General features: G+C 38.9%; 2 protein-coding genes across 2 annotated transcripts in view; both read left to right on the top strand.

Moving 5' to 3' along the window:
- Positions 1-1,212: 1,212 nt before the first annotated feature.
- On the top strand, positions 1,213-3,421 carry LOC134944646 (homeobox protein Hox-D8-like). Its single transcript, XM_063933399.1, has 2 exons — positions 1,213-1,916; positions 2,654-3,421. Exons 1-2 carry the CDS (start codon positions 1,496-1,498, stop codon positions 2,941-2,943), a joined length of 711 nt encoding a protein of 236 aa, XP_063789469.1. The 5' UTR covers positions 1,213-1,495; the 3' UTR covers positions 2,944-3,421.
- Positions 3,422-6,184: 2,763 nt separating this feature from the next.
- Positions 6,185-15,140, top strand: part of LOC134944648 (homeobox protein Hox-D4-like) — a 30,928-nt gene continuing 21,972 nt past the window's right edge. The window contains exon 1 of the mRNA XM_063933400.1: positions 6,185-6,548. Coding sequence (XP_063789470.1) covers positions 6,497-6,548 — 52 coding nt within the window. The 5' untranslated portion in view covers positions 6,185-6,496. The remainder of the gene's footprint in view (positions 6,549-15,140) is intronic.

The following is a 15,140-nucleotide window of genomic DNA, read 5'->3' as shown; positions in this document are numbered from 1 at the left end:
GACACAATTTCTATTAGAAATGAAGATCTATATTAGCAAACAAAATCACTCTGAACCAGTTATTTCTTTAAAAAAAAAAAAAAAAAAAAATATATATATATATATATATATATATATATATATATATATATATATATATATATATATATCCCTTACTGTATGCAATACGTTTACAGCAGGCGGAGGCGACCCCCATGCCATGGTCAAGTCATCCTGGAACATATCGTTCCAAGATGGTTTGGGGAAGCAACCTGTGGTTACCATTTGTATGGTATAGGATACTTAGATTGTAAGCTTGCGAGCAGGGCATTCCTACCTCTATGACTGTCTGTTATCACCCAGTTTTGTTTTATCACTGTTGTTTCCAATTATAAAGCTCAACGGAATTTGCTGCGCTATATAAGAAAGTGTTAATAAATACATGCAAATATGTTATTCATGACGTCATAAAGCCTTAAACTACGTCACGGTGTCATGATACTTAGATGATTTTGTGATAAACTCTACCCAAATAAACTCAATGTACTGAACAAAAAAGTCTTACAAGCCAACAGAAACGTAACCTTTAATATACAATTTGTATAATTAACATAACTAACAAAACCCAAACAGCATTTGTGTATACATATTTATTTCATTTTCAAAGATAAATAATTAGATAAATAAATAACAGAATGTAAATCATTTCCATGTTGGCTCTGATGCATAATTCACTATTTAACGTGCTTATTTAGGCTTTCCTAGTTTTCTTTTAAGAGTTAATGATGGGAAATGTATTCATGGGCATGAATTTCATTTAGTATCAATTAAAACCTGCAAGTTCCAACCAAGCGTTCCACGAGTCAAGGGTAAATGGCCGTTCTACTTGCATATGCAAATGTGGTCCTTCATATTTTTCGTAAATTAACATCTGGAAACTGAAGGCAACATATATGGTTGCAGGTAATATGGGAGCGGTTTTCAGAACAAAGCACACATATAGAACGAGAGTGTCTGCATTTTGCAAACACAGGATATTTTTAGTGCAACAAAAAGAAGTCCTCAATGATCTGCAGCCCTTTGGAGTAATGGCGTATGCATCCCGTGCTCTGTAGTGCGGTCACTGCGCCCAGTCGATTTGCAGAAACCACTCCGGTATCCATCCGCCTGCTATCTTGCTAATCACACTGCCTACTGGTTTGTAGACTGTATCTACTTCCCCGATGGGGGTTGTTTGGTGCCTCAGGAATGGTAAATGCAAACTAGAGCCAAAGATCCACTGAACTATATGTAGTTTTTTTTTTTTTTTTTCTCTCTGTGCTGTGTGACTTCTAGGAAATGGCCAAAGCAGTGAGGCAAATCATTTGTGCGACTCATTATTCCATAGTGATCAACATAGTGCAGTGGGATTCTTACTATGAGTAGTACTATTGCGGGGCTGTAGGAAAAGGGCAGTCACTTTTGCGTTCATCTGGTTTTTTTGTTCCCCCCTTTGCTGCCTCCTGATCTAACCCAGATGAGTTCCTATTTTGTAAACCCGCTGTACTCCAAATACAAAGCAGGAGATGCCATAAATCCGGGTTACTACGACTGTCATTTTGCCCAAGATGTTAGCAGCAGACACCCTCTGGTTTTTAGTGCCAGCCCAGGTCTCCAGCACCCCAATCAAGATCTCTACCACCCGGGGAACCCAGCAGCCATCCCGAACCCCGCAGGCTATCAGCAAGCTCCTTGTGGGATTACGTGTCATGGTGACCCCACTAAATTTTACGGATACGATAATTTACAGAGACAGCAGATTTTTACGACACATCAAGAGGCCGAGCTGGTCCAATATCCTGACTGTAAATCGTCCAGTGGTAATATTGGAGAGGATCCAGAGCACTTAAATCAGAACTCTTCTGCTTCTCAAATGTTCCCCTGGATGAGACCACAAGGTTGGGTGCTGTAAAATCTTTTAACTTACCATGTAGCTAGAATAGCACTAATAAAATGAACTAAGGTTACCCAGCTTCTTTCTGACTTTGCAAACAGTGTATACACACGTGTTCTCGCAAGGATGCAAATTCCCAGGAGCTTCAGTTGCTAAAGTATAGTCCTGATTTGTGTGTGTATGTATATATATATATATATATATAGTTCAAATCTTTTTAAACTCCTAGTGTCAGATAAGTCTATCTATCTATCTATCTATCTATCTATCTATCTATCTATCTATCTATCTATCTATCTATCTATCTATATTTTATTTTCTAGATTCTTTTTATTTCCCCCTCTTTCATTTGTGTCCTCTGTTATTCCTTAATATAACGTTTTTGTTTACTAGCATATATTATTCTGTGAGTGCTCATAAACTTTTTTTTTACATTTGTTTATATGTGTTGTGGAATGTTGGAGTTTTAGGGGTTATTTATGTTTTTGTTTAGCCCTGTTAATAACACTGGAGTAAGGGTCTCGTACTCTGTATAAAGTTATTTATCAGTTATTTACGATTCTGGGCGTCTCCTGATCCCTGTAAAATCTTTTACGACTGTTTAAATTCTATGAGCTGCCCAGGCTCCCTCTTACTTTTCTGGCACGTTGAATGTCTTCAGAAACAGTATTTAGTTATTATAATTACTTCTGCTGTAGGTTTTCAAGACCCTAATTTCTGTATTAATTTTGCTTTTATTAGTAGCTCCTGGTAGGAGAAGAGGAAGACAGACGTACAGCCGGTTCCAAACACTAGAGCTGGAGAAGGAATTTCTCTTTAACCCCTATTTAACCAGGAAAAGAAGAATTGAGGTCTCTCATGCATTAGGACTCACGGAAAGACAGGTCAAAATTTGGTTTCAGAACAGAAGAATGAAATGGAAAAAGGAGAATAATAAAGAAAAATTCCCAGTCTCCCCTCAAGAGGGAAAAGAAGATGCTAAAACAACAGAAAGTGTTGTGGAAGAGGACAGAGGAGGAGACACCAACTAGCTTTCCTATAAGACTTCTCATATGCTACTACCATTAAGGGGTATGGGAAGTTTAGTTTTGTGTAAACCACGTATATAGTAACTTGCACAAATCACCAGGGATTAAAACTACCTAAAATATGAAGCAGCAATACACAAATTGTGGGGTTTCCAGTTGTGGAACTACAACTCTCAGCATGGCCTAAAGTATGCTCAGCTTGCTTGGACTTGTAGTTCCACAAAAGCTAATGAGTTGCATGTAGCCTTCCTGATTACCTTTGCTGTAAGGCATAGATGGTATTAATTTTGATTTCCTTTATATACGAATAGCTATAAAAAAAAATATGCAAAGTCTAGCACAATGTTGGAAATGTGTCACTCCATTTTCCCAATAGAAATACAGACTCGGATGATATAAGGGATATTTTAATTATAAAAAATATTTACAATAAATTATATATATTTATAGAAAATGGACATGATTTATAAATCAAAGTGACGTGCACTAGATGGATTTAGGATTGTTTTACTGATTTAAGATTTTCTTTTAAAATATGCTTAATGGTTAATATGAAATGAAATTATTTGTATTTTTATATTTTTGCAACAGTGGTTTATGAATAATATTTTTCACAATAATATGCCAGTGTTTCTTAACCTATCCAGTTTCAGAAATACATTTCTTTAGATATTATCACATTCACTTTCTTATATTATTACTATTAGTATTAGTTGTTACTGTGCATTACTTTCACTGTTGCCATCTCCACAATGTATTTATTTTTATTTATTAATCACATACTATCCAATGTGTGTGTGTGTGTGTGTGTGTGTGTGTGTGTGTGTGTGTATCTATATATATATATATATATAATACACACACACACACACACACACACACACACACACACACACACACACACACACACGCATATTTGTGCATATATACATACATATATATGTATATATGTGCACACACAAACACACAATGGAAGCCCTTATTGATATCCGTTTGTGGGACCGTCTGTAATTACGATTGTACATATTGTATTTCTGCAGGGCTTATTATGCATCCATTGGTACATCATTCATATATGATATAAAGACGGTGGCTTAGTAGATATTCCACAATTATTCAGACGCCTTTGTCTTTTCAGTGTATAGATTTACACTAAACGTTATTTTTTTTCTAAATACATGTACAACATTAAACCTATTGAATTGTAACATCAGTCTTTATAAGCCAAGCAAGCGTTCGCTGACCAATAAAATGGGGTATTGTGGAAATAACTGCAATAAAATTATCATTATTTTAAATCTATGATTATCTATTGATCTGTCGCCATTTCCACATGCAGTGTATAATGTAAGGAAACTGTTATCGAAAAGTAATAATGATGCATAAATTGTAATAAACTGCAAGTTTCATGGTTTATATGTAATGACTGTTTATATAAAAAATATATATAATTTAATTTCGTCGGTAGGCCTATTGATTTGTGTATAAGTGTAGACGAAAATAAAGCACAATGAACAGAAATAATACACTGCATTGCAAAGTGTGCTTAGCATTTATACTGCCTTTCGTCGAATTAATAGTGACTCCATTGTGAATGGGCCTCATTTTACTGCTGGGGACATATAATCTGGGCCCCTGAGAGAAAGTAACAAAGAAGACGAAAATTCTCTTTTCATCCATTCTGTATTTTAGCGAGTATATATTACAGGATTTCAACTGCACAAATAATCAAACATGCTACTACACATTAACAGGAAACCAAAAGTGTGCCGTAACATTATATTACACTAACGCGAACAAAGGAATGCCACAAATGATGCAAGACTCTTATGAAGGGCATTTCCGTGCTACGTATGTGGTGCTTGCAGTGATTTCTCATCACCAAAGAGACAAATCCGTTATGTAATCTGGATTATTGTATTAAAGTATTGACCTCGTCTGGTACTGCAGCCCTGGCACTCTGCCAAATAAGTGCCCAATGGAAAAATATACACCTATAGGTAGATTCAAGTTAACTGCAGCCATGTTTGTGTGTGTGTGTGTGTGTGTGTGTGTGTGTGTGTGTGTGTGTGTGTTTCTGTCTATATAAATAAATGTCTATAGCTGCGTACACACACACACACACACACACACACACACACACACACACACACACACACACAATGTTTGCCTTTTTTTACATTTAAAAAAAATATTTACGATTTGCAGGTGAGGAGAGTGAGAGAGAAAGTGTGTTTTGTACGCATGCCATGGACTATAGTGTATATTCAGATGATCAAGTTGTGTTTGTAATCCCACTATTCTGCAGGTGTAAATAAAAAATTAAATAAACACATTTTTTTTGTATATTCATTGACTTGTTTATTTTCTCTCACAACTCATCCAACTCCACGGCTTGTTTTTGTAGCTCAATCTTTGAAACATTATATTAGATAAAATGATGAAAAATGTAATGCACATGTAACATCTTAAATTAATATTGATTTGGTTTTTTTTTTAGGTAGATCATTTAAAGTGTTTTTATTTTATTTTTGAGAAGAAAAAAGTCACAATTTTTGTCTATATACAATGCACATAATGCGGATACTCAAGAAAAACAATCATTGTTACATTATTTCTACTCGGATTGTATTGCTATTATTTTCTTCAAAACCACGTTCAAATCTAAAAAAATACTGCACAGATTTTTCAATATTTTTTCACCAGCTACATTAGGCTTTCTAAATAATTTAGTATGTCAGTGCCTGAGAATGTTTTAGTCTACTATGCATTTACTTTCTAAACATGATCAAAGAAGAATTAATAATAATAATAATAATAATAATAATAATAATAAAAGATAACAGAAAATGACACACTAAATACCTTGTGTTTATGCCCACATTAAACAATTTTATTCTCAAACACCGTGTTCTGGATTAGCCACAGAGTGCTCTTATTTATATTTCTATTAATCTGAGAAAAGCCCCATAACACTGGTTTAAAACAGCCAAGAAAATGGCGCTTGTTGGCAATATGAACAAAAATCCGCAAGGAATTGCAGTAAATTCCTTTTTTGTTTGAAGAAAATTTACAACTTGGTAATAGACCTTTTTATGACCTCCCTGGGTTCTCTATTGGCTGCTGCTGGTCACATGGAGGCTGTGATATCCTTCATGGCCTTTTGCCTGAGTTCCCTGGCGATGTTTTGCTTGCATTCTGCCTTTAGAGAGTCTCAAACCTTCTATTTGTAACCTTTGTCTCCGATGAGGTGTAGTTAGTATTATGATCTTGTGCAGAATTTTCTTTTTATATATCTCTCGATTCCTGATGCCGCTTGTTTTCTTTCTTTCTTTTTTTTTTCTCTTTCTTTCTTTCCTGCTGTTCCCTTCCCAAAGTCACAAGCACCATTAAGCGATCAGTCTGACTCTCCTTCCCACTGAGGAAGTTCTCTACTGAAGAGACAGAGGGGAATCTGGAAAAGGTTTCACAACATCTTTGACTAGTTGTCTCTTTTTTTTTTTTTTCTTCTTCTTCTTTCCTTTATATTTCTTTCTGGTTATCACTAAAATGCCAAATGGATTACAGCTTCAACCCATTCCGTGCCTTCCTACATATGGTCAACAAGGGTAAGTGGCGTATGGTATTATTCTAGAATTCCTACATCCATCTGCTAAAAAAATGCTACTGGTTTATGTACAGCGACAGTATGCCTCTCATATATTTTCCTTTTATAATGTAAATAGGTCATATGTACTGAACATTTGTATGTAGTTAGATCAGAGCTTTCCACAGACAGACCAGTTAAATAAACACTAATGCACATTGGTTGGATTTATACTGCACGGTTCGCATAGGTACAGCAATAAACAGTCAGAATTATTTTTGTCATTTTGACCTAAATTGTCACTTGTTTATAGAACACCTTTTGCAATTAACCAGTTGAGATTTTATTTTCTCTTAGGTTTTAGTCTATAGTGATTATTGGGTATAATTGCTCTGTTGCTAAACATATTGATATGATTCAACAAGGCAAGGGATTTGCCTGTTAACATCTCCTGTATGATGGGATTACATGTGTAAAATGTGCAAATGGTTCTAGATATTAAGTCTATCTATATACCTACATACATTGTGATACAATCAATTCGTTGAATATATGTGACCAGAAAGTAGTGTAGAAACATTTTATTTGCACAGTGGATTTTTTCCACTCATTTATACACTCGTTTTGTTGCAAAGATATTGTTGAGTTTTAATGGAATGAATAGAGTATTTAGATCTCAAATTCTTTCAATTGCAGTCTCCTTAATTCATGTTACATTATAAAGATAAACCCCTCAAATACTTCTGGTTATAAAGTGATATTTTGGTGCTGTACATTACTTGTGGCATTGCTGTGTATATGTGTAGCATTATTTAAATGTTTTTAACCAGAAATTTTGAAGTTTAAATAAAAAACACGTCATTAAACAAGCTTTACATTTTTTATGGTTCTGTGTGCACTTGATGCAAGATAGGATACACGATCAACATAAAAAGCTTTCTCCATATTGAATTGTCAAAGTCTAGACACGTCTGGTTAACCCAAGACTGAAAAATGCAGATGTGTGCGGCGAGACTATCTCAGTTTGAAAAGAAATGAAAGTACAAAGCTTATGTTATCAATTTATTATACGGAGTTACTTCTCGGATTCTGTTTTATGGTCAATTTGCTTCTTTTTTTTTTAGTACTGAAGTCGATCGATCGATCTATCTATCTATCTATCTATCTATCTATCTATCTATCTATCTATCTATCTATCTATCTATCTATCCATCTGTACTCACACTTGCTCACAGCGTAAATCTGAAATTGCATATATCACCATCACCAGTATAATATATATGTGTGTGTGTGTGTGTGTGTGTGTGTGTGTGTGTGTGTGTGTGTTATAGAGAGAGAGATAGAGAGACAGACAGACATACATACATACATACATACATACACACACACACACACCCATTTAGGGAACGTTTATTCAAGTGTTCTATCCATCTATCTGTTTTTCCATCTATCTTTCCATACGTGTCTGTCTCTCTCTCTCTCTCTCTCTCTCTCTCTCTCTCTCTCTCTCTCTCTCTCTCTCCATGTTTATTTGCTGACTATTAAATATGTTTGACTTTCCCATTTCACATGCCAGTAATATGATATGAGCATATGCCTTTTTCTCTATGCAGCCAATAAATCTTTCCCTCGCTTATTTTGCTTACTGTATAATGCAATGTCAGCACAATATGTTTGTGTTTGGTGTTGGTGTGTATGTGTACTGTAATAATAATGTGTTATTAGCTGGTTAAGGTTCTGCTGCAGGACAGAAAGCAGAACAAAGAAAGTATTTCAGCCCTGTTTGGCAGACAGCTGTGAAAGGTATTTACTGCCCCTCTGCACTGCGGCAGAACACGCAGCTGGCAGCATCACAGGAAGCAGGGGAAGTTCAGGAAAAAAGGAAGCATCTTTTCACATGAGTGTAACCGGTATATGAGGTGCAATCAGCAATAAAGGACTTTACAAAACAGACAAAGGAATTCACTAGTAACATACTGTACACTGCAATTGTAGTGTAGTGATAGTGTGGGCAATAAAAGTTGTTTATGATATCACCTTCCTACAGTGTCATTTATACACTGGTCATAAATTAATTACTTCCTTTTTTCCTATTGAATACATTACTTACATTAAATAAATGGTTCTTACAGGGATATAGCTAAACACTGATGATGGTAATTTTACAAACTATTGATGGATGGATGGATGGATGGATGGATGGATGGATGGATGGATGGATAGATAGATGATAGATAGATAGATAGATAGATAGATAGATAGAATAAAATAAAATAAAATAATGATATATGATATAAAGATATGTTATAGGTAAACAATACAAATTTGAGGGAGACATTTATTAGAGGCATTTCAATGGACTACAAATGACATGGATATTAGATAGTATACATGATAGATAGACAGATAGATAGATAGATAGATAGATAGATAAGAGATAGGATGAATGTAAATACATGAGAGAGAGAGAGAGAGAGAGAGAGAGAGAGAGAGAGAGAGAGAGAGAGGAGGAAGGCAAATACATGATAGATAGATAGATAGATAGATAGATAGATAGATAGATTAAATATATTAGGATAGATATATAGATAGATAGATGAGAGAGAGGATGAAGGTAAATACATAATAGATAGATAGATAGATAAAATAGATTAGTGTAGATAGACGAGAGAGAGGATGAAGGTAAATACATTATAGATAGATAGATAGATAGATAGATAGATAGATAGATAGATAGATAGATAGATAGATAGATAGATAGTAAAGGAGGAAGGAAGATAAATACATGATTGATGGATGGATGGATGGATAGATAGATAGATAGATAGATAGATAGATAGATAGATAGATAGTTCATTGTTGGAAACAATAGTGTAAGCATGTTTAACAATTTCGAGGGGGTTCACAGCAGGTTACATGTGACAGCAAAATGGGAGCTCTTTTAAAAAAACACATTTAAGTTCAGCAAAAGTCGTTTGTGATGTCCTGATAGACCTCATGCATGCTTAGTGAGAACTGGTATCCGCATTTCTTTGTCAGTCTGGGTAGAGGATGGAGAGGGCGCCATTTCAGATGCCAGCTCAGGCAGCAACATTACAAATGGCAGCCCTTGTAAAAATGGCAAACACTGCAGATAACAGTGTCCAAATGTCACTATTATATCGAATTTGAATCAGGTTAACTCCTGATATTAATTGTGCCTTGTATAATATTATTATAATTAGTGAATTATTTGTCATATGCTCCTAAAGCTGGTGGTAGCTTTATCCCCCCGCACTTTAAGGACATATGACACATACAGCGTTTAAACAAATATCATTAGATGCAGTTGGTGTCTATAAATGCGTTTCCGTGTATTCCATTTGCTTTCTCTGCAACTGCTGAGTCCCATGTGTTCAAAAATACTACAGACTGAGTTCATGTTTATGCGTTTCACACAACAAAGCATAAAACATGCGGCATGCCTGTATGTAAATGCCCCGTTTCTTTTCCCCGTTTTGATTGTAGAAGAGATTCATTTGATGTTAGACATTTCTGAATATTATGTTGATGCATCTATTAAGATTGGTGGTTTTATTGGCTTTATTGTGATTCTAACCAGTTGAGTTTTATACATCAGACTTGCAAAAACGAAAATGCTGCTCTCTGTACTGTACATAATCCACCAAGATTGAAGCTGACATCATGGAATTCTCAAAATGTAACTGCTCTCTTGACTATCATAGATGTGTAAGATCACCAGGATTTCCTTTATAGAACACAAATAATATTGAAGAATTCTTATCAAGAATATTGTAATAGCTTACATACAATCCACAGTGGGGGTATGGATTGCCTTCTTGACAGGGAGAAGCTAAAACAGATCCTCTCCTGTAGACCAGGTGTTTGAATCTCTGCCAGAAAACATCACTAGTTTTATAGATCAAAGATTCAGAGTTTGCACAAAACCTTTACTCTTCTCTCTCTCTCTCTCTCTCTCTCTCTCTCTCTCTCTCTCTCTCTCTCTCTCTCTCTACTACTACTCTTATATCTCCCTCTCTCCCACTCTTCCCCCTCTCTCTTTTACTCTCTCTCTCTCTCTCTCTCTCTTTACCTATCAATAGATATGTTACTCTCATATCTCCCTCTCTCACACTCTATCTATCTATCTATCTATCTATCTATCTATCTATCTATCTATCTATCTATCTATAATTTATATATATATTACACTCATATCTCTCTCTATCTCTCGTTATCTAATTCTCTCTCTCTCTCTCTCTCTCTCTCTCTGAATCTATCTATCTATCTATCTATCTATCTATCTATCTATCTATCTATCTATCTATCTATCTATCCATAATTTATAGATATATTACACTCATATCTCTATCTCTCGTTATCTAATTCTCTCTCTCTCTCTCTCTCTCTCTCTCTCTCTCTCTCTCTCTGAATCTATCTATCTATCTATCTATCTATCTATCTATCTATCTATCTATCTATCTATCTATCTATCTATCTATCTATCTATCCATCCATCATTTATAGATATATTACTCTCTCATATCTCTCTCTCTCTCTTGTTATCTCATTCTCTATCTATCTATCTATCTATCTATCTATCTATCTATCTATCTATCTATCTATCTATCTATCTATATATCTATCTTACACAAACCATAGCAATGTTCATAAGCTGCCAAATTTCCCCTTTTGGTGTACAGAAACTAAAAGCAAATGTGTGGTTGCTATGGGAGGACTAAGGACTGACATTGATGAACACTACAGCACTTTTGTCTTCATTTTTGTAATTTTTATAGCACTCCAGCTTTTCTAACAAGTAGTACCATTGTTTGGAACACTAATGTTACAGAGGTGACAAGAGCTGGATCTTCTGCACATTACTATACCAGCCATTATTCCAGCCATAACACAGAATTATTAAATTCTATCCTTCCTGGATCCTATTGCAGAGATCTGAACCTTCTTGTACAAGTCATTAATTGCACATTCTCCCCAATTCTCAGTCACCCCATTGCTTAGATCCCATTCCCATCACACAAGTGGCTCATTGTATATTATCTCCAGTTCTTAGTCCTCCCATTGCACAGACCCCATCCTCATTACCCAAGTGACTCATTGCACAGACCCCATCCTCATTACCCAAGTGACTCATTGCACATTGTCCCCAATTCTCAGTCTTCCCATTGCACAGATCTTATTGCCCAATTGACCCCTTGGACATTGTCCCCAATTCTTAGTCCTCCTATTGCACAGGCCCTGTCCTTATTGTCCAAGTGACTTATTGCACATGGTCCCCAATTATCAGTTCTCTCATTACAGACTGTGGGTGGGATGTACTAATGTGAAAATGCAGTCAAACCCCAGTTTTAGGGTTTTATACTACATTTTTGTAGTACTTACCACTGTCTGCTGCGTCTCAACCATGCCAGGTAATGGCAGCTTTTGTAGAAGCCTATGGACCATCTTCTGCAATGTGATGTGGAGAGGGTTCTGTCATGGAACCCTACCAGCATTGCCCGCGGCTTCTGCTGGTCTGTGCATGTGCAGATGGACTCTCAGGTCATACACCCATAAGTCTAGCAGCCACAACACATAACGAAGGACAGCTCTGATCACAAGAGCTGTTCTCCGCAACACTGATCCAGGGCTGCCATCAGAAATGATGGGGCCCGAGACTGACAAATGAAGCAGGGCCCCCACCCTCTCACCACAAACACTGCCCCATTGCCCCCCCCCCCCTGCCCCCCTGCCCCCCTGCATTCCCTAAACTTACATTTTGAGTGGGCCCGGGAGGATGCAGTGATAATCAGGGACATGGCCACCGACAGTCAGCAATAGCGCGGGTGAACAGAGGACGGAGACGCGGCGCTATACTTGATCTTACTAGAGACTCAGAGCCAGCCGCGAGCCAATCGGAGCTCACGGACCGGCAGCCAATCAGGAGCTGCTGCCGAATTTGGCAGCTCCTGATTGGCTGCCAGTCCGTGTGCTCCGATTGGCTCACGGCCAGCATTGTAGTAAGAATAGCACCGCGGCTCTGTCCTTCTGAGGCTGCAGGTGCGCAAGCAGGCAGATGACATGGCCCCGAACTTGAATGCTGCCACGCGGGCCCCATCTCAGTCCGGGCCCGTGACTGGAGTCCCCACCGACCCCCCTTGATGGCGGGCCTGCACTAATCACATATGTTAGTACACATGCGATTAATGTCAGCGCGGTGTGGCGGGATGTTCTGCAGCAGATTGGTACATTCCGTACTCAGTCCTCGTTGCACAAGTGACTCTTTGCACATGGTCCCTATTCTGCATTCGCATGCACAGACCCCTTCCCCATTGCACAAGTGACTCTTTGCACATTCAAGGTTTGTACACAATGGGCGATTATCATGCAGCAGAGCGCGTATCAGCAGACTGCGCATGTACTGTGTTCGCAGTGCATGAAGGTGCCACTGCAATTTCACTCTCAATGAGGATTTCATGGAGAAGTGATTGACAGGAAGTGACCATTTGATGGTGTTAATGGGGAGTGTATGTGGAGTGGTTGGGAAAACGCAGACGTGTCATGGCTATTTTTGGGGCATGTATCTGCTGATGGCTGTGAGCTCGTACATGCAATAATGTGGCGACTGAGTTGCTACTGCTGTGTCCAGTCTGCATAGCCATAGACCAACCCTTAGGCCCGATGTTCCTCATTTTTGCATATAGGTTGTGAATGTGTGCTCAAATGCTAATGAGTTTGCAATGGTTCTGGTGGGCGTCTCTTCATTTCAGGGTGGCAACTTCACTTGCTAACATTAGCAGTTCTGTAGCCTAGAAAATCACAATTGCATTTGCAATTATGAATTAGGCCCAATTCTCAGTAATCCCATTACACAGACCAGCTGCATTTCTAGAGAGGAGGGGACCCGTGTGCAGACTCCGTGTGTGGGCCCTCTCCTCTCCTGTAGCCGTCACCGCCGCTGTCAGTGCTGAGACTCTGGCACAGTGCGCTGCGCCATTTTTCTGAAGTCCTGCGCATGCTCTGTAGACTCTGGCACTGTCCCAGAGTCTCTAGCGCTCAGTGCACTAGCAGCGGCGGTGACGGCTACAGGAGAGGAGGGGCCCACACACAGCCACTGATGGATGCCAGAAAGGTAAGTACAGAAGAAATGGGTGCAGTGTGTGCAGTGTGGGCCCCCTCTGGACCCAGGGGCCGGTGTACACCGCACACACTGCACCCATTATAGATACGCCAGTGGCACAGACCCTATCCCCATTGCTCAAGTGACTCATTACACATTGGGGGTCATTCTGAGTTTATCGCTAGCTGCTTTCGGTCGCTGTGCAGTGATCAGGCAAAAAAAATCGGCATTTCTGTGCATCCGTATGCGGCGCAATGCGCACGCGCGACGTACTATTACAACGAACAATGTCATTTCACACAAGGTCTAGCAAAGCATTTCAGTCGCACTGCTGGCCGCAGAGTGATTGACAGGAAGAGGGCGTTTCTGGGTGTCAACTGACCGTTTTCAGGGAGTGTTCGTAAAAACACAGGCGTGCCAGGAAAAATGCAGGCGTGGCTGGGCGAACGCAGGGCGTGTTCGTGACATCAAAACAGGAACTGAATGGTCTGAAGTGAGTGCAAGCGCTGAGTAGGTCTGGAGGTACTCTGAAACTGAACAAAATTATTTTGTAGCCGCTCTGCGATCCTTTCGTTCGCACTTCTGCCACGCTAAAATACACTCCCAGTGGGAGGCGGCCTAGCATTTGCACGGCTGCTAAAAACTGCTAGTGAGCGATCAACTCGGAATGACCACCATTGTCCACAAGTCTTAGTCTTCCCGTTGCACAGATCCTATTGTCCAATTGACCCCTTGGAATTGTCCCCCATTCTTAGTCCTCCTATTGCACAGGCCCTGTCCTTATTGTCCAAGTGACTTATTGCACATGGTCCCCAATTATCAGTCCTCTCATTACAGACTGTGGGTGGGATGTACTAATGTGAAAATGCAGTCAAACCCCAGTTTTAGGGCTTTGTACTGCATTTTTGTAGTACTTACCATTGTCTGCTGCGTCTCCACCGTGCACATTCTCCATAATTCTCAGAAATCCCATTGCACAGACCCTGACCCCATTTCTCTAGTGACACATTGCACATGGTCCCAAATTTTCAGTCCTCCCAGTGCATAGACCATGTCCCCATTGCACAAATGACTAGTTACACATAGGCCCTCATTCCGAGTTGTTCGCTCGCTAGCTGCTTTTAGCAGCATTGCACACGCTAGGCCGCCGCCCTCTAGGAGTGTATCTTAGCTTAGCAGAATTGCGAACGAAAGATTAGCAGAATTGCAAATAAATAATTCTTAGCCGTTTCTGAGTAGCTCGAGACTTACTCCTACACTGCGTTCAGCTCAGCCCATTTCATTCCTGGTTTGACGTCACAAACACGCCCTGCGTTCGGCCAGCCACTCCCCCATTTCTCCAGACACTCCTGCGTTTTATCCTGGCACGCCTGCGTTTTTCCGCACACTCCCAGAAAACGGTCAGTTTCCGCCCAGAAACACCCACTTCCTGTCAATCACACTCCGATCACTTCAATGATGAAAATTCTTCGTTCGGACGTGAGTAAATCTACT

This window comes from Pseudophryne corroboree, chromosome 7, assembly GCF_028390025.1.
Source record: "Pseudophryne corroboree isolate aPseCor3 chromosome 7, aPseCor3.hap2, whole genome shotgun sequence".
NCBI lineage: Eukaryota > Metazoa > Chordata > Amphibia > Anura > Myobatrachidae > Pseudophryne > Pseudophryne corroboree.
This window is presented reverse-complemented; position numbering and strand designations above follow the sequence as displayed.

Excerpts from the sequence above, each read along its gene's own strand:
- LOC134944646 (XM_063933399.1), top strand. The coding sequence starts at position 1,496 with ATGAGTTCCTATTTTGTAAACCCGCTGTACTCCAAATACAAAGCAGGA. Across the intron at positions 1,917-2,653 it reads CCCCTGGATGAGACCACAAG|TAGCTCCTGGTAGGAGAAGA; the intron begins GTTGGGTGCTGT and ends TGCTTTTATTAG.